This window comes from Dysidea avara, chromosome 7 (assembly GCF_963678975.1).
Source record: "Dysidea avara chromosome 7, odDysAvar1.4, whole genome shotgun sequence".
NCBI lineage: Eukaryota > Metazoa > Porifera > Demospongiae > Dictyoceratida > Dysideidae > Dysidea > Dysidea avara.
This window is the reverse complement of record NC_089278.1, coordinates 5313458-5332575: the sequence shown is the minus strand read 5'-3', so window position 1 is coordinate 5332575 and position 19118 is coordinate 5313458. Positions and strand designations below refer to the sequence as shown.

At 38.2% G+C, this 19118-nt stretch overlaps 1 protein-coding gene across 1 annotated transcript in view; it reads right to left on the bottom strand.

The window, feature by feature from the left end:
• Nucleotides 1–703: 703 nt before the first annotated feature.
• The window catches only part of LOC136260598 (inositol 1,4,5-trisphosphate-gated calcium channel ITPR1-like), a 34422-nt gene continuing 16007 nt past the window's right edge, over nt 704–19118 (bottom strand). Inside the window, exons 34-75 of the mRNA XM_066054394.1 lie at nt 19000–19087; nt 18846–18953; nt 14442–14581; nt 14322–14389; nt 14140–14269; nt 13995–14091; nt 13814–13945; nt 13640–13761; nt 13438–13585; nt 13267–13391; nt 6132–6390; nt 5902–5991; nt 5720–5851; nt 5608–5673; nt 5421–5550; nt 5277–5370; nt 5173–5232; nt 4962–5126; nt 4839–4908; nt 4697–4792; nt 4493–4642; nt 4391–4444; nt 4247–4339; nt 4084–4200; nt 3928–4032; nt 3605–3874; nt 3455–3556; nt 3243–3407; nt 3089–3191; nt 2872–3035; nt 2697–2819; nt 2598–2644; nt 2459–2545; nt 2228–2410; nt 2110–2179; nt 1936–2059; nt 1693–1877; nt 1491–1637; nt 1356–1433; nt 1183–1302; nt 993–1127; nt 704–923 (exon numbers count right to left, since the gene is read on the bottom strand). Coding sequence (XP_065910466.1) covers nt 831–923; nt 993–1127; nt 1183–1302; nt 1356–1433; nt 1491–1637; nt 1693–1877; nt 1936–2059; nt 2110–2179; nt 2228–2410; nt 2459–2545; nt 2598–2644; nt 2697–2819; nt 2872–3035; nt 3089–3191; nt 3243–3407; nt 3455–3556; nt 3605–3874; nt 3928–4032; nt 4084–4200; nt 4247–4339; nt 4391–4444; nt 4493–4642; nt 4697–4792; nt 4839–4908; nt 4962–5126; nt 5173–5232; nt 5277–5370; nt 5421–5550; nt 5608–5673; nt 5720–5851; nt 5902–5991; nt 6132–6390; nt 13267–13391; nt 13438–13585; nt 13640–13761; nt 13814–13945; nt 13995–14091; nt 14140–14269; nt 14322–14389; nt 14442–14581; nt 18846–18953; nt 19000–19087 — 5035 coding nt within the window. The 3' untranslated portion in view covers nt 704–830. The remainder of the gene's footprint in view (nt 924–992; nt 1128–1182; nt 1303–1355; nt 1434–1490; nt 1638–1692; nt 1878–1935; nt 2060–2109; nt 2180–2227; nt 2411–2458; nt 2546–2597; nt 2645–2696; nt 2820–2871; nt 3036–3088; nt 3192–3242; nt 3408–3454; nt 3557–3604; nt 3875–3927; nt 4033–4083; nt 4201–4246; nt 4340–4390; nt 4445–4492; nt 4643–4696; nt 4793–4838; nt 4909–4961; nt 5127–5172; nt 5233–5276; nt 5371–5420; nt 5551–5607; nt 5674–5719; nt 5852–5901; nt 5992–6131; nt 6391–13266; nt 13392–13437; nt 13586–13639; nt 13762–13813; nt 13946–13994; nt 14092–14139; nt 14270–14321; nt 14390–14441; nt 14582–18845; nt 18954–18999; nt 19088–19118) is intronic.

Genomic DNA, 19118 nt, shown 5'->3' with positions numbered 1-19118 from the left:
GTTGTGAAATCAAAGGTGGTGGCCAAAAAATTGCTGCAATGATGTTAGCTAATGCCAATAATGGCTGTGCATTAGGCTACACCCTTTTTACAGCTTGGCTGCTTTTGCAATATATTAAATTTCAGCAAAAAAATAATTAGCAGTGGGCCTAGTAGGACCTAGGCCTTGCCATGAATTTGTGGTACTCTTACCACAAACATCTTGGACAACAATGCCACTAATGTAATACAAGAATCTCATCCCAAACATTAAGTAGGTTGAATGCCTTTTTGTCTGAAACCTATTTTTTGCATAGAGACTATGTATATACATACACATATTTACGAACTACTTTTTTGGAAAGGCAAACTTTGTGAAGAGATACAAAATGACCATTAAATAGGTGAATGGCCCCTCCAATCAAGAGAACACAGTCAAAGTTGTAATTGACAATATTAGAGCAGCTATTATACATACGCTTCTATAATTGTTGTAAAACTAGTTTAAGGAAAAATTAGGAATGTTAACTTCGATTACGGATCATAGAAAAAAGTAAGGAAACACCCTAATTCAGTCTATACCCAAGACCAAGACTGTTAAATGTTCACTATAGTATATCTGCAGGTGTAGGCGACCTCCCTTGTTTCCTTACTTTCTTTTCTATGATCCCTAAATGTAATCATAATTGTATAGTCTCTCAGTGTGTTGTTATAAGCTACGTACATACTGTATTAACACAATGATCCTGTAGAAGTTATGCATGTAATTATAAAAACCGATATGCCTATAATGTTCCATAGAACTGTAATGAAGTTAAAATGTGTGTGCAGCTAAACATGTTCTGTAGCTAGTCAAATAACAGACACCTCATCAGTTTGTTCCAAGTGCCTTCTTTTCCATTCAGCATGATCTTCCCTGTTCTTACGAATCACTGCATTTCTTTGCTACATGTATAGATGTGCATGCATAGCATCAGTAAAGTGAGCTCACATTATTGCATGCATACAATGTACCTCTTCTTGATGATGTTCTACTATGATTGTCATTAATCTTTTAAGTTCGGCAAGCTCATTTAAAGTGTCGTCTTCCTTTTCCTGTAAACTGCGTGCTTTAAATAATGGAAAGTAGTCTGTGTCACCGTCTTTTATCTGCACAATAGTAACTGTCAATAATACAAAATAATATCTATAGAAAGTATCATACCTGGGTGTACACATAACTTTCAATTGCAGTGTGGTCACTGATGTCAATCTTGTCCAAGTATAGAGAATAGTAGATGTAGTTCCACATGCTGTGTTCTTTCTTTACATGGTGATCAAATCCCTATGATTTTAGTTTTAAAATTTAGAGGTGGTATGTATAAAATCATTTTATACCTTAGCTCTCCTTTCAAAATCAAAGTTGGCAATGTTGCATATAAAACAAAACCCTTTTTTGTCTTGCTCAATGTGGTACTAGAAGCATGCACACATATATATTAAATGTCTATCATACGGAGCAATATTAGATACCCTTTCATCCCTCAGTTCAGAGAATGTATCCACAATAATACCAAACACAATATTCAGACCAATGGTGGTCACAATGATGAAGAAGGTGAGGTCATAGAAAATTGTTCTGAGAGTGGCATCCTTTATATTTGCTGGCAACGATATAGTCTACAAAAAAGATCAAGACAAAATTACACCATGTATGTACCCCTAACTCACATACCAATCCTATAGTATCCAGTAAGCCATAGTCTAGCACAGTGACAAAGCATTCAAAGAGAGTGCCACAGAAGAGAGCCACATCTCCATCATTGTCATCGAAGTCATTAGGCATGAAAGCAAATGTACCCACAGCATAAACATAGATCACTATCAAACCAAGTGCAGCTACCCACAGCAGTGAGCTGCCTACATAAAAATCACACTCTGTAGTTACTGTAATCAACTAAAGAGTGTAGCTGTTTACCATTCTTGGTGACAGACCTCAGCACACGTTGTAAGATGTCATTGTCAACCACAATGTGGAACAAACAAATGCAGTAAAAATAGCCATAGAAATACAGTGACACTGCTGAACACAATACAAATACCTGCACAGCAGCAGATAATATTGAATTCTAACACAAAATATGTGTCTTACGATGTAATACATTGTCTTCAGCCCAAAGAAATTTTGATCAGAATAAGATGGAGTAATTTCACGGTTAAGGCTAAATGAAACTTCAGATGACATCATTGCTACAAAACATTAGACTTACATTTGATTAAAAACCCTTGGCATGACAAAGTTGGATCCATTGATGAGAAAATATGAAATGGTCATCACAAGACTCATCAGTAGATGAATGCCTCCACCAATGTAAAGTACATAAGAAAAGAACCACTGATTGTCTTCTTGCTGAGGCACAGATGGTACAGCAATCTCCATACCATTTGATCTCCTACAGTAATGCAAAATGAAAAGCACCAGAATTAACGAGACAGCAAACCTTTCGGGAGATCCAGTGTTCCACGCTATCACCAGTAAAACATTCATCAGTAGAGTCCACAGAAAGACTGCATGATTGCGCCAACGACTGTATAGAGTTGGTTTATGGTAGCTATCACTTGCAATGTGTAGCCACTTACATATGTCTCACAAAGATGTGTGTGTACCAATGAGCACGTAAGTAGTTCTTGTGGGTAGAAGTGATTGACAAGTCAGTTAGAACTGCCAGACATACTTACTAAGTGTTTAACTTCTCTTTTAACTGAATCCATCCATTTAGTAAAATCTCTAATTTTGTCTTCAGGAGATTCACGGTTTACATGAACTTTCACCTTTTCCTTGATCTCACCAGACAGTTTATCCTACCCACATATTAGCATAGCAGCTACTTACATAGCAATACAACATGCATACTTGAACTCTGAAATGTACTTTTGCCAGTGTTGTTTGGCCTTCATTATCCTTGTATAGTACCTCGATACACTTGGACTGCTTTTCGCAAAATGACCAAGCTTCTGTAATCTCTGAATAACGTTTCTGTTTAGTCACATCTTTTGAATCAGTGGGTTTTTCAGGTTCTTACAAGAGAGAAAAATTGTAAAATGTATTTTAAAAAACATTTATATCCTACTCATTTGATCCAAAGAAATATTAGGAAAATCTGCCATATGAACTAATATATGATATGTTGTGAAAGCAGCTCTCTCAGCATTGTCATCAAGTCCTAATGTTTTCTGTAAGAATACTAAGATAACAGATCTTATTTATTGCACATAAAAACTGACTATTGTCCCATCCTGTCTAAGGTAATAAAAATAAGCCAGAGTGCTGTGAAGAGCCTCTATATCAACTGTCTTATGAACACTGACTGCCAGGTCTTGTGACTTTGGATGGGTTTCTTCTAACATCATTTCTAAAACATCAACGGCTGCAGCCTTTAGTTTTAGTACCTATTTAGTTATCACCATCATTACCATAAAACAATATTAGAATGTACCTTGGATAGTGTGCAATTGCGGATCACTGTGGTCTGAATAATGCGATTTATGATGTCAATTATTTGATGATTATATATTACAACTTGGTTGGCATAGTTCCCCTAAATGTATTGGTCATAAATGGCATGACACAGTGACAACAATCTTACCACACACATCTCAATAAGTGTTAACAATACTTCAGTAATCAAGTCAATATTCTCTTTAGTCACTTTCACATAAAATGATTGCAGAAAAATGCAGGTTTCAGATACAAGGTTAATTGTCTTGATGTTGTCACGCTGCTCTCGAAAGTAGTTCTGCATGATTCTGTTTTGACCATCACACAAACAGCCAAGGAAACGTAAAGTTATTTCAATATAGGAAGTGTCTCTAAACTGCAGACTTTCAAGTTGAGTGTGCATGTGCACAGCTGGTTTCTGAGAACGCATACAGTTTGATAGCACATGAATATGTAGCACTGTTAGCATACTTTTTTCTCTTCATCCTGTTGTCCTTTTTCTTCATCTTTTTGCTTTCTTTCTTCATCTTTTTGGCGCTTTATTTCAGATAATGCAGTTCTAACACCAGGCTTGTACTAAATTCAATTTAAATTGACAGACATTTCTTAGCATAGCAACATGCGTACCTCTGGAACAGTTAGGTGCTGAATATCCAATGTTCTTACAAATTTTCTCCATGGGTGTCGTGAAATTGGTGACTTTCTCATTCCTCGTCTAATTTCGCTCATTTCAAATTCCTCAGTCTAGGATAAATCACCTCTTAACACGATTTTTAGAGCAACTGCTTACATTTTTAATAAGTGTTTCCTTTGGAGATATTCCAACAAGTGGATCTTCCTCCACAGAACTCAACCTCTTAGCCCTAGAAGCTGCAAACGATTTCTACAATGTATATGGCATTAGTATACCACCATAGTTATTCATTAAGATTACCTGAGAAGCTCTACTAAATCCATATTGTACAGCATATATTGTATACGTGTTTATCTGTGATAAAACACGTAAAATTTTCTACCAGTTATCATGTATACTAACAAGTAGATCCTGTTCATCGTGCTTAAATTTAAATTGTTCAAGTAGCACTCTCCTTTCATTGTCACTAGCTGTTGCATGTTCCAAGCGCTTGTGCAAACTGATAAAGAAGCTTTCTTCTCTAGTTTCCAGAAAGTGAGAGCAAAAACTTTCCTAAAAACAATGTTCACCATGAATTTATGCTTATGTCTAATAAGTAAAGGATACCTGAATCTTGTGATTGCCACTATAGACAAGGATGGTTGATAGTACCAAAACTTCATCAGAAATTTTATTATTGGGGTGCAAAAGTAGTTTCATCAGCTATGGAATGTTAATATAGAACACATTGTTTGCAACCCGAACGTACTCTAGTTATTGTGGATCCCTGTCCAAGTTCTTGTATTTGGTTTTGCACTGCTTGAACACGTTCAGATTGTCTACATTAATTTTAAAAGCTCAAGTAAAAATACAAGGATGGTGCAGCCCTTACGTTCTAAATTCTTGAGGGTTACTTCCTTCCTCCCTTAGCTTAGGGTCAATATGTTTAATTTCATTATGAACAATAGTTCTCAGTAGTTGTATGTACTTGATGTTATTCAATTCCTGAGCAAGCCGTTCACTTTCACTCAAGCTCCCAAAAGTATTGGATGATATTCTATACACAATAGTACATATTTCTATAACTTAGCTATTTAGCCTACAGTAAATAATCTATGATCCTGTCTGTGACTGGAAGAACAGTAGTCTCATCATGCTGACGGCTAAAAAAGTAAAGAATGACCAGCACATTTTCTTAAATGCATACTTGACAAAGCAAGCAGTATGTTGTTGGTGTTTTGGTCCCAAAGGTAGCCATTCAATGTCTTTTTGCTCAAAATCCTCTACATTCTCACAATACTCTGTATGGAATCACATCATAAAAATTATTTAGTGAGTTTAACTGTCTGACCAGCATCATAATTTGAATTGATTTGGTGCTGAGCTTTATTAGGACCCCAATAAGCTAACTGAAAATTGCGTACAAAATTGTTGAAGTCCTCATTTAGTGTTAGTTCTTGTTCATACTGTTCTAAGTATTGCTGTGGGAATACGTACATACATATTTATACATGTTAACTAACAATGTGATTGCTGACCTTCATAGTGTCACTCACTGCAACACTTTGATAGCTATCAATGCATCGATTAAATCTGGCCTTGATCTAATATCAATTTCAAAATAACAGTCATGCATTAATGTTAACTTACTTCAATATCTACGGCAATCATTTCTTCAGTATAACAGTCATGAGATATCACTGTAATAATGGCACCGGATAGCATCCTCCACTGCTCTTGTGAGGTAAGGAAATTGTTAGTTGTCATAACATCAGCCAATTTCTATAAATCATTGTTATTAACCCTCATCATCTCATGTTTAAACCACTCACCAATAATACACTGGCTATACTGGCTGACATTTGGATCTCATAAACCACACGCGTATGTTGATCAGAATCAAAGAGTTTGGTGTAATAACCCTATGTAGAAAGGGATAAGCCATGAGAACCTGCATATATACAATATGTGCAGAGCCAATAAAGTGTCCGATGTATAAATGTTTATATATATAGAAATTTTCCTCTTCCACAATACATGGTGCCTCACATAAAAGTCAAACCTTTATCAATGGCACTATTCCTTCCAAGACATATATGAGAACATTTGAGTTTAGTTCACCATCTTGATTTGTGACAAATGGTACATTGTACTGGGAAGTCTTTGCATTCTTGTGTCCTGTTAGACTCTTTACTCTTCTGCAGATGTGAGGATTATTACTCAGGATTAGGGGTACCACTTCAGATCTTGGTAAATCCATTATCACTTGTACAACTCCATTCAGCATTATGTTAACATGTTCTAAATACTTCCACATTTCTCTGTAAGTGAAATACAACATGTATAATTTAAATTCAAATAGGAGTCATAAAAATTTATATATGAAAGTAATGAAATAAAAATTAAGCACTATTGTGCAAAACCCTCGGGGAAGTTGAATGAAAATATGGACTGTTGTGCCAGGTGGCAACATGTGGATCAGCTTTGGCTTGATTATCACCTCAATTAACACACAAACCAAGTATAAAAATACAATTTGTACCTAATGAACAACTTACTTTGGCTCCAATTTTCACAAAACAAACAGCAGCTAAATAGCGTAGTAACTTAGTCTTTGTGTGACAACATGCTACATGTGGACCTTAGTACTAGCCCTTTATTGTAGGAACAGTAAACTGTAACACTTGCTTTACATGCGTATATACATACTTGTAACATTAAGTAATTCTGTTAATGTGTATACGTCATTATGTGATCATGTGATAAAAAGAGAGTCTATCTCGTGTTTCCTACATGGCGCTGCGAGCAGTCCAAAACTGAGCAGCCGCGACTTACCGCTATTCAGCAACTGAAAGGAACCACCAGACTATATCCCTGTGCCAGTCAAGGCACCTGTAAAGGTGATTTTAAGCAATTTGTAGTCATTTCTGTCGCGTGCTCCCTTGTAGACTGACACAGAACCACCCGGAGATGATGCCATACATGTTCCGGCAAACTGACTTGCCCAAGCTCGACATACAAGTAGACAGAGGGTCCGATTTTGAGGTGTGGAAAGACCAATGGGAATCGTACTGTACCCTCTCAGGGCTGGCAGAGGAGTCTGCAGCAACCAAGGTACAAGTATTTGTTATGAGAAACCCTCGCTATTGTTAATAATCTTGGTCTCACTACGGAGCAAAAGCAAGACCCATCTGCCATCATTACAGCAATAAAGCGCCATATTGATGATCATATCAATGAATCCGTAGAGCGACGTAAACTACACTGACAACCTGGTGAGAGCTTTGACGATTTCTTGGTCTCCTTATGTGAGCTAGCAAAGACATGTGGCTTCTGCTCAGAGCATTATATGCAAAAAAGCATACGAGACCAGATAATTGAAGGTTCTCTCAATGGTGATGTCACTGAGAATCTACTGAAGTAATCAAACTTGACATTGGATACTGCCATAACCAAGTGTAGGGCACAGGAAGTCACTAAGAAACAGCGGAGTGAAATGAACAGTGCAAACCCTGGAGCTGTTTTGGCAATTAAACAACGGCAACAGCCACCAACTACTCAGCCCACCAGTGGTCTGCCCAGGGTGTGGGTCGAAGCCACACATTGGGGGTCAAGTATGCTGCCCAGCATATGAACAAATCTGTCATCACTGCAACAAGGTGGGACACTTTGCCAGGGTATGTCGGGCTAAGAAAGCCACACTACTCCGACCCCCACCACCAGTCTCTGCTAAACCTGTACAGACAACATAGACTGAGGATCATCAGCAGCATCAGCTAGACATCATCACACAGATCACCGCCACTGAGTCAGCACCCACCATTGAAGTTCGTATCTGCTCTGCCAATGGCTCATGTGATACACTAGCCCTACCAGCTGACATTTCAGCAGCTGGACCACAGCTTCTACAGTTGCTTAAGGAACACCCCCTCAACCTCTTACCGTCAGAGGTCATCCCCCGTACAGCAGATGGCCATAGCATGCAGCCAATAGGCAAAATACCTATAACATTTCACCTACAGGGAAGGCAGCACAAGGAAGACATGCACATTTACTCACAAGTATCAGGGGTCATCATGTCCTGGAAGGCAGCAAGAAGCCTCAGCATATTGCCCTCACAGTACCCCCAACCAACACCAATCTTTGCACCTTCCATGACACCTACTAATGACATCGAGACCGTCAACACAACACCCAGTAAAGCAGAAGTTGGTGCAATGATCAATAAATACCCCACAGTGTTTGACGGCCAGATCAGAATCATGCAGGGGGAAGAGTTCCATATCTGTCTAGCAGCAAATGCCAAACCCTTCTGTGTACACACACCGCGCACAATACCGTTCGCTTATTGCGACAAATTAAAAGCTAAGCTAGACCTCCTGGAGTCACAGAACGTAATCGTTCCAATCACCGAGGCCACAACATGGTGTACACCAATTGTAGTCACACCAAAGAAGCATTCGTAGAACATTCGCATGTGTGTGGACCTATCACATCTCAACTGCTTCGTCATCCAAGAAAGATACCTATCCCTCACCCCTGCCCAAGCCATGCCATGGCTGACATTGCCACCAGTGACACAAAGATATTCACTGTTCTCAACGCACTTAAGGGCTACCATCAATGCCCATTAGATGCAGACAGCCAAGCATTGACCACATTCATAACACCATTCAGTAGATATAAATACCTACAGACCCCCTATGGCATCTCCTCAATTTCTGAGCATTACAACCGGAGAATGACTGAAGCCTTCAGTGGGTTGTCAGGGTTCAGACGCATTGTTGATGATTTTGTAATCTATGACAACAATGTCACAGACCATGTTAAGCACGTGGAGCAATTCTTGCAGCGGTGTGTGGAGAACAACATTGCACTGAACATGGAGAAGTGCCAGTTCTTAAAAGCTCAAGTCACCTTTGCAGGATTCAGCCATCATCACATGGATACAAAGTAGACCCATCTATCACAGAAGCAATTACCAAGTACTACGATCAGGTCCGACTTGCGCTCCTTCATGGGTCTAGACAACCAACTGTCACACTCTGGCATCACTGTTGACACCTCTCAGACCACTGCTCAGAACAAAAAAATAAATTCTTAGGGTCTAATCATTATCAGGAATCTTTCACAAACATCAAAACATCCCTGACTACCTCACTACTGCTGTCTTTCTTTGACATGAACAAACCGACAAGGTTAAGTACGAATGCCAGTAGACAAGGCCTCGGATTTGTTCTACAACAGAAGACTGGAGATGAATGGAACCTGGTTCAAGTAGGATCTCAATTCTTATCCGATGCAGAAACATGATACGCAGTGATTGAGTTGGAAATGCTTGCTGTCTGTTGGGCAATCACCAAGTGTAGAGTATTCTTAGCAGACCTACAGCATTTTCTTATAACAACAGATCATAACCCACTGATCCCGATCCTTAATACACGTCGCTTGGATGAGGTAGAGAACCCTAGGTTGCAATGCCTTAAGTCTCGCTTGATGGGATACCACTTTACCACACAATGGACTAAAGGTAGCAGTCACTGTGCTCCTGCCGCAACCCTGTTAGCAACCCTCTTGTTGAAGACTCACTAGCAGAGTATGATAGCCAACACAACCCTGAATTATCAACAGCCGAGATTAGAGCTCTGTCAGGTTCAGAGCCTCTCACCACCACACGCTTACAAGAACTACAAGATAACGCAGCCAATAACCCAGAATATCAACAGCTGAGGGAGATAATTCTCAAAGGATTCCCAGATTATCGACAACAGCTTCCAGAGTCCTGCAGATGATTCTGGAATGTACGAGAACATCTTAGCATAGATGGTGGCTTTATTGTCCACGGGTGCCGTTTGTTAATCCCCACCACAATGAGACAGCAAGTACTATCTGACCTGCATGAATCGCACCAGGGGGCAGTTCGTACTAAACAGTGTGCACGGTTAACTGTCTACTGGCCAGGAATCGATAATGATATTGATAACATCAAGACACACGGTAGTGTGTCGTGCGGCCAAGAAAGCCGGCGACCACACCGTGAGTATATTTACAGGAAGAAAGAAAACAACTTTTTCACGCATGCATAGCTCCATGGCCTCTTCTCCAAAGCACACTATTTTTGCATTATAGCTGTCCCCCAGGTAGGGTACGCCACACAGCAAATTAGATTAAATTAGCAACAGCCATTTGCGAGATATGGGCGTCCAAAATTTTGTTTTAATTTCTTCGTTTTTTTCTTCTTATGCCGTACGGGGGGCTACGGGAGCTTCGATTTCTTTTCGCACACTTTGCAAAAATTGCTATAAAATGCAAACGTGTAACTCGATTGCCTCGATCTTTGGCACAAATTAAGAACTTGTAACGGTGGATTCACGTACCAAGTTTGTGGTAAGTCTGAGTAGTATTCAAGGAGTTATGGACGTTTATTCACCTAAAAACAGATCAAACTTCTGTCACGGCTACAGGGTAAACCAAGCATAGAAATAACTTGAAAATTGGTGTGTAGATAGGCTGATCATCGTAGCAGTGCCTTTTGATAGTTTGAATAGCAATAGAGTTACAGCGACAAAGTTATAAAGCAAAAACTAAGCAAGTGTAAAATCGCGGGATCGAGATACTCTAATAGAGCAGTCACCACGGGGTAAAAAAGGTGTGCAAAAAATGTCGAAAAAAAACAACTTACCAGAGTTCGAACCAGGGACCTCCATACCTAGCACCTCCATCCTTAACCACTGAACCACTGCTACCTTGACTGATCACCTTACTTAATTTCTGCTTTATAAATGAAATTTCTAGTTGAAATCTGCTTATAGTCAAACGTTTGTAATAATTTCATAGATCTACCAATAGAAGTTCTAGACTGTTCTAGAACATTCTATGTATGTTCTATTAGAAGTCCTCAAAAAAAATGTGCACTCTATTAGAGTATTACAATAATATTATCAAATATTGAATTAAATCATGCAATGAAATACATTTATAAGTCTGTCTTCAATAATCATCATTGTATCTACATAGAAAAGAAGAAATGTGAGTAAAGACAAACCTCAAAGTCAGCCATAGGCTGGTTTTGGGGCCTTGTAAAGTACAAAAAGGAGTGAAATCCACACAAAAGCAGCCAAGCTTTGAAAAAATGGTGCGGCCTTAAAAAGCCTGGGTGAAAAAAGTTGTGAAATCAAAGGTGGCGGCCAAGAATTGGCTGCAATGATGTTAATGCTAAAAATTTTAATAATGGCTGTGTGCATTGTTAAAATTTATTATCATTGCAGCCATTTCTTGGCCGCCACCTTTGATTTCACAACTTTTTTCACCCAGGCTTTTTAAGGCCGCACCATTTTTTCACAGCTTGGCTGCTTTTGTGTGGATTATTTTATCTTGCCAGTTGTGCCAAGATCACCTACCTTCTCATCCCAAAGAGCCACTGATGCAGAAACCAAAGCCACTTCGTCCTTTTCAGGAAATTGCAGTTGATTACTGTAGCTATGGTGGACGCCAATTCTTGATCATCATAGACTGTCACACGGATTGGCCAGAGATTATTCCAATGGGTCATAACTCTACTACACACCACCTTATCACAGCATTAAGGCAAGCATTTTGTCGCACATCAGTACCTGACATTCTATGGTCGGATGGGGGACCACAATTTACAGCCCACGCATTCAGAAACTTTGCAACGTAATGGGGTTTCACACACAACACCTCATCAACATGATACCCACAGAATAACGGCAAGATAGAAGCCACGGTAAAATCAACAAAGAAGATTCTGGCAGTCTCATGGGATCATCGTCACCTCAATGAAGACCGATTGTGTCGTTCCCTTCTCCAATACCGTAATACACCTACACTTAAGGATGGCACCTCTCCAGCCCAGAAATTGTTTGGACATCCTATACAGGACAGTATATCAGCACACCGCCAATCGTTTGCACCAGAGTGGCAGAAGAGCACTCAAGAAGCTGAACAACAAGCCACTGAGACGTTAGCCCAATCTAAGGAATTTTATGACACCCATGCTCATTCGCTTCCTGACATTCAAGGGTAGTCTTACAAAACCAACAAACAAAGCTGTGGGACATATACGGAATAGTTGTCAGTATAGAACCTAATCGCAGGTACTTTGTCAAGACACAAAGTGGAAGAATCCTTGTCCGTAATCGCCGCTTCCTCAGATGCCATACACCAGCTTCACTTCAACCACCCTCCCTGTCACATGATAGAAGAACAAATGCTTCACATGTCTCCCCACCAACATCTCCAAGACCACCGCCACAGCCTCCAGCTGAGATACGACACTCTGTGCAACCCCACAGACCACCTGCAAGACTTATTGAAGACCCCAGCTGGCCCGAATGATATCGGCATTGGTGCTCCCCTGTGGCACCAATGCTTGGGGGGAGGTGTAGGAACAGTAAACTGTAACACTTGCTTTACATTCATACATACTTGTAACATTAAGTAATTCTATTAATGTGTGTACGTCATTATGTGATCACGTGATAAAGAGAGAGTCTACCTCGTGTTTCCTACATTTATGGTACACTGTATTTTTACCATATAGGGTTACTGACCACGCGCACGTGATCCATGAAGGCTCATTAATTTAAAGAGCCAAAAAGCTTCAATCTAAATCCGAGGGATCTGCAAGAAGCCTGAAATGTTGTTGAGAATGTTGTAGATCACTGGTAAAATCTGGACAAGGTTAACGATAATTAAGATATTATGGAAATCTTGAAATCTTAAAGATTTCAAAATTTCCTCCCGAGTCCGTCGAATCCTCATCTGAATCAGTGGAGTATCACTAGATGCAATACACTACTATGGTTGAAAAGAATGTATTGCCGTCACTTTTGTACATCAAGAGTTCATCAAGAAGTGAAGAAGGCCAAAACAAACTGAAAATATTGCCATAACTTTTGAATAAAGCATTTTTGGAACAATCCGACACATTTCATTTGTTAAACTCATCAAGAGAAGCCGAATGGCACCTTGTTTTCAACCTATAAACGAAGTACGCAGCAGTTAAAGTGATAACAAATTCACACAGAGCCGCACACACACCCCAAGGGTTAATAAGCCTACACCTGTAGCTATATAGTGTACATTTAATCCCTATTTCAGTCTAATGGCTTGCCGATAGTATAGCCATGATAGAAGTAGGGATTAAACGTGCACTAGTACGGAAGAGTACATACTTGCTATGAGAAAGTTGCTTGCTTCCAGTCAAAGTGAGATCTTTTCCAGTGTTGATATAAACCCACAATAGAAAGGACACAAATGGTTGCTTATGATAACATTCCAGTTTATAATCATTCAAAATCTACCAAAGAAAAGTGTATAATAAAAGTACTAAAACTTGATCATACCTTCATTATTTCATCAATTGATATAACATTTTGACAAAGTGATTCAATGAAAAGATTCTTTCCTTCACAGCAAGTAGCAAGCAAGCTGATCACTCTTAAAAGCACACACAGATTATAATCAGAATCTTCTGCTTGGAGAAGTTTTCCTCTAAGATAACAATGCAATGATGATTATTGCTACATGTGATAGCACTGCTTGTACCTCATCTGTTCCTTCTCTGGACTCCTTCCAAGAAATTCATCACAAAATTTGTCTCTACTCAAATTAAAATATTTTATGACAAGTGTTTGATTGCGTTTCAAGGGAAGACCAATGTCTTCTGCCTTTAAATATCACAACAGTTAAGATATATTTGTGTACCAATTCATAACACACCTTTACTACAGCTTGAAGCATTTCTAGCAACTCTGGACGACCACTATGCTCACTCTTTACAATTAATTTAAATATTTTATCTATTTGTTTTTCACTAATTCTCAAGCAGATCTCTTTACCTCCAGTAAACACCTGAAATAGCATTGACTTCATTGATAGTATTATGATTAAGTGAACACACCTCAATTAGCAACTCAGCCACTTCTGGTGTTGCACAGTCTAATTCCAACAGGTCATCCATGCAATCAAAAAGTTGTTCTTGTATAACTTTGTGATTTCTAGCCAGCCAATTTTACAACAAAAAATTATAATTAATAATAGTTTACCTTGCTAATGCTTTTAAAAAATGTAAACATGTTGATAGTATCTTGTGCTCATTACTATGTTCGGTGATTTCAGTTCTCTTGCTTTGATATTCCTCTCCTAACACAAGATTTAAAGTATCTGTGTACACTCCTGTTGAGAGCAAATAGACTAAGAACTACACAATATAGCTGATTATACCCACCTGAATTATACAGTATTTTTTGATTCTGAGAGTGATTCTCATGTGGGGAATTCTGTATATAGCACAAACTACAAGCAAAGCATCTAAACAGTCGACTTTTAACAATTATAATATTCTTACGAAGTTAATCTTTGTAAAATTTTAATTAGCTCCTCACACCCTTCACTGCCAACATCTTTATTGAGCAGGCAACGGAGGTTGGGCAGTAGTTCATCAGAAAGCTCACTCAAAACTTCCTCAGATTTAGGATTACTCAGCAACTATAAGAAGATGAACAACTATATAATAAATAGTATATACTTATCCCTTCCTTCTGAACATTTATACAGCAAAAAAAAAACAATTCTTCCAACATTAGAAATTTTATGAATAAATGAAACAAAGGAGGTTCACTTACACCTGCCATTATTTATTTGTTTATCTTATTCCTACCTCAGTCATGTAAATAACTTGTCAATAGTATAGCCAAAACTGAAATAGGGGTTAAATGTCCACTAGTATAGCGCAGTTGTAGGCAACTTTCCTTGTTTCATGATATACTTTTATTTTTATGATACCTACTGGTGCATACATGTTTAAAAACCTTTTAAAGTAACATAACTTATATATGACTGGTGAACCCATGTATACTATGTCAAAAGAAAGGAAGGCACCCCAGACAAATCATTAACTTAATTGTTCATCTGGACATGTGTCCTAACTATCAATTATTGAAAAGCAACATAGCCATTTTGCTTTGTTCCACCTGTAACTATGTATGTTGAGGTGTGTCCCTCTCATACGTGTACAAATAAAGGGCAAACTAGTGGCTTTGTCTAGTTACAAAGCAATGATGTGCATGAAGTATGGTAGAAAAGTGTTTATCTCTGTGATCTAGATGTAGTTATTATTAGCTGAATCATACCACAAAGCTGAGAATGCTACAGTTTACACTAATGACCTGCATATATATCTTGTTTGATATACAATCACTGAAAAAAGACATATTAAGTGCATATAGGATGAGGAAGGTTATTAAAGTTTGGGGTGACCGAAATCAGTATAGGCAATTATTAGGATATCTGGGGAAAGGAAAGGTTTGAAAGTTAGACTCTCTGAAATATTCAAGTATGATTTCATTGATTTATCTAATAAATTACTAGTATTTTAAAAAAATTGTTAATTTAAAAATGAAGTAGGGATCTATGTAATAAAAAGTAGTGAAACAAGAGATGAATGATGGTATTACAACATAGCTTGGTGGGAAAGTCCTACTTTGGCACATTACTTTGGCACTGAACAAAATAATTGTTATAGCTAATGTGCCAAAGTAGAGACTTTCCCACTGAGCTATGTTGTAATACCATCATTCATCTCGAGTTTCACTACTTTTTATTACATAGATCCCTACTTCATTTTTAAATTAACAATTCTAATTTGTTTAGTTATTCGTTGTAGCAAAGCTAGCTACAGTGTAACTTGTGACTGTTCTATTAGAATATCGCACATGACTGTTGTATTAGAGTGACTGTTGTATTAGAGTATCTCGAGTCAGCCAAGGGGTAGTTTGACCAACAAGGGGTGAGGTAATCTTGTTTACTTTTAAGTAAATAGCTAGATTGTTAAGAGGTGTGGTGTCCATACTCTATCGCTATTAGTCCACCTAGATCTTTATTGATGGGTGTGGTCGCAAACCCATCACAAACTGGATGCCAATCCCGAAATTGCAGATATCTAGCTAGTATACCTCTTATAGTAGCACCAGGACTGAAGCACTTCTGAAGGCTCTGAAATAATTCTGTGGCATCTAAATATGCTGCTGAAAGAAAGTGTTGATACAGAAAATTAATGCCTCAATATGGTTTCGTTGGATGAAGAAGACAAGCAGCCTGAGTGAAGATATTTGTTTGGCCTCTAGCCTTGCGACTGTGGTCAGGCAGGCAGTGAGACTAAAAGTTGAGTTTTGGCGATTTTAAAAATTCCATATCCAGCTACCTGTGTTTTGTTATATTGTGTGGACTAGTACTATTCCGTAAAGGTTATTTTCATAGCGTAAGATGTCTCTAGTCCAGAGGTGAAATTTTGGGTGGCACATGAAATTTTTGGGGTGATCTCTACTTAACGGTACTACTGTGGAAACTTCAGAAAACCCCCTGCAACAGTTTACATGACTACTATAGTACCCCTGAAATTTTAATCTTGGAGGTTGCACCTGAAGTTTCACCACACTTATGAAGTGCCATTTAATAGTCAACCAAATACTAACTATATGTATACAGTAGCAGACAAGTACACAAAAATTTTTGGAATTTTCAACTAGAGTAGGGACCATAGCACATCGATAAAAGTACTGAAACAAGCTGGAGTAGCGCATGATATTAAATCACTGTAAAACAATAAGAAGTGTCATATCCTTATTGTGCTCAAGATACCAGGCACAATATTTCTTATTGTTTTACTGTGATTTAATATCGTGCACTACTCCAGCTTGTTTCAGTAATATGGTATGGTCCCTACTCTAGTTGAAAATTCCAAATTTTTTTGTGTACTTATTTGTTAACTTTTTTTGTAAAATAGTGACTGGTGAACCCATGAATACTGCATCAAAAGAAAGAAATGGTGCCACTCACCCCAACTATATATCAATTATCGTCTGAAAACTGAAATATCCATTATGCTTCGTTGTCAGCTATGTTCAACCTGTTACACAGCATTATGAATCAAGAACTGTTCAAAAAGCATCTCTGCAATTAAAGTAGCCACTATGAAAAATGCGGACAATTTTCCGTTACGAAGGGAAGCCATCACATTCTACCGCCAAATTGAAACGTTTTGCGATGTCAGCAAAAATGAATGGGACACAAAGGAGAACACTGGTAAGTCCATGAAGAATGCATTGTACGTACTGCGGTATGCCAAAAGGCACCTCTCGGGCCAAAGCGACATCGAACTGTGAAAAAGTCAAGCCCGTAGCCTTAGCTGTTATCGAGTTACGCTTGTCTGGAGGTATCAGTCAGTTACTCAGTCAGTCAGTCAGTCACTAGAAAAATCTGTTTAATAATTATTTTTTAAAATTTCATAGCAACTTGTTGAAAGCATTTCAGGTCAATCTGAAGGTTTGTTTGAGCTTAGTTTTACCTAACAAATAACTTCATTGTCGTCAGGGAAAAGTGAGGCTAGTTTTTGGGTGATGTCTTTTCATGGGACATACCTACTCCTTTGTGGTCCCTACTATACAGTACTATTGAATAAGCTGCTGGTGTCATGGTGTGTGATTATGATAGTACCAGTAGCTACCACAGACAGTATAGGCATGCACTAAAAAACTAAATGATTAGACTGCAAAGTCTATTATACTTGATGCGTTGATATATAGAGACCAGCTAACAGTATATGCTTTATCATACAGCATGGTAGTACTGTATAATAGGGATCATGGAATTTTAGGTTTTTCTGGCCAAAATATGTCACCCAAAAACCAGCTTCCCTTTTTTATTAATTAAACAGGAAATATCAGAAAGCCTGTAAGGTTCCTCATTTATCATTATATCTGGTAGCTTCCTGGCACCTTGGTAGTATTGGTTAGAGCCAAAAAGTGCCTTCAGTATGACTCTAAATGATTGCTACAAAATTAAAAAAAAATATTCAGTGGAATTTTCTATTGACTAACTTCCCCACTATAGCTATATCTGCCTGCCTGATGCCTTCAGACAAGCATAACTTGTTAACAGCTAAGGCTATATGGGCTTAATTTTTTCAATGTTTGATGTCGCTTCAGCCAGACAGGTGTCTACAATGCATGCATCATGGAATTACCTTTTCCTCCTTTGTGTCCTATTTCTTTTTGCTGACAGCCCAAGGTGTAAATTTGTGCTAGCACATTATGGCTTCTAAACAGGAATTATCTGTATTTCCCATGGTGACTGGATTGATTGCAGAGGCACTTCTCCTACTGTTCTTCATTTGTAACACTGTATAATGGGCTGAAAGTAAGACATACTGGTCACTTCACTTTCAAGTCAGCAATTGATAATTGGGGTACGCATTCAGATAAAAACATTAACTCTGGCATCATTCTTTTTTGATGTGGTACACGTGGGTTCACCAGTCATAACTGTGTTACAAAATAAAGTAAACAAACAAGTATAAGGAAAAATGTAGGTAATCCTAAGACTGCAGCACAAAAGTTGCTGTCAGACCTTCAGTGCTGGTCGCTGCAAAGTGTTAATAATAAATAATAAATACAGGAATCATCGAGAAAAGTAGAGAAACAAGGGAGGTCACCTACACCTGCAGATATAACTACTAGTGGCCATTTAATCCCTACTTCATTCAGGGATAGCTTTAGGGATTAAATGTCCACTAGTATCTGCAGGTGTAGGTGACCTCCCTTGTTTCTTTACTTTTTTCCTATGATCCTTAAAATGCCTAATTTTTGTACCAAATCTAAGGTTTTGAAAATAACAAAATCAAAAAATTTGATTTAGCTAAATTTGGTGTCTTGATAGTCATAGTCACATACCACAAATATCTCTACAAATATACCTGAGTTTGGATTGCTTTTTGAAACAAAGTTTCCTCAGAAGAGTAATACCTGTTCAACAGGTGTAGTGACTCAGTAAGGATTTCATCGCTTTTATAATTAGCTAAATCCTAGGAAATAATGTAACAGCAATAACAGTAAATACAAGACCATTACCAGCAAAATTTCTGGAAGCAAAGTCTCAGAAACATAGCTGCTAAATGAAAAGATTGTCTCTAGCCTTCTAAGAGCCAAATCCATTAATCTGAAAGACAAAATATTAAACATGAGTTTAG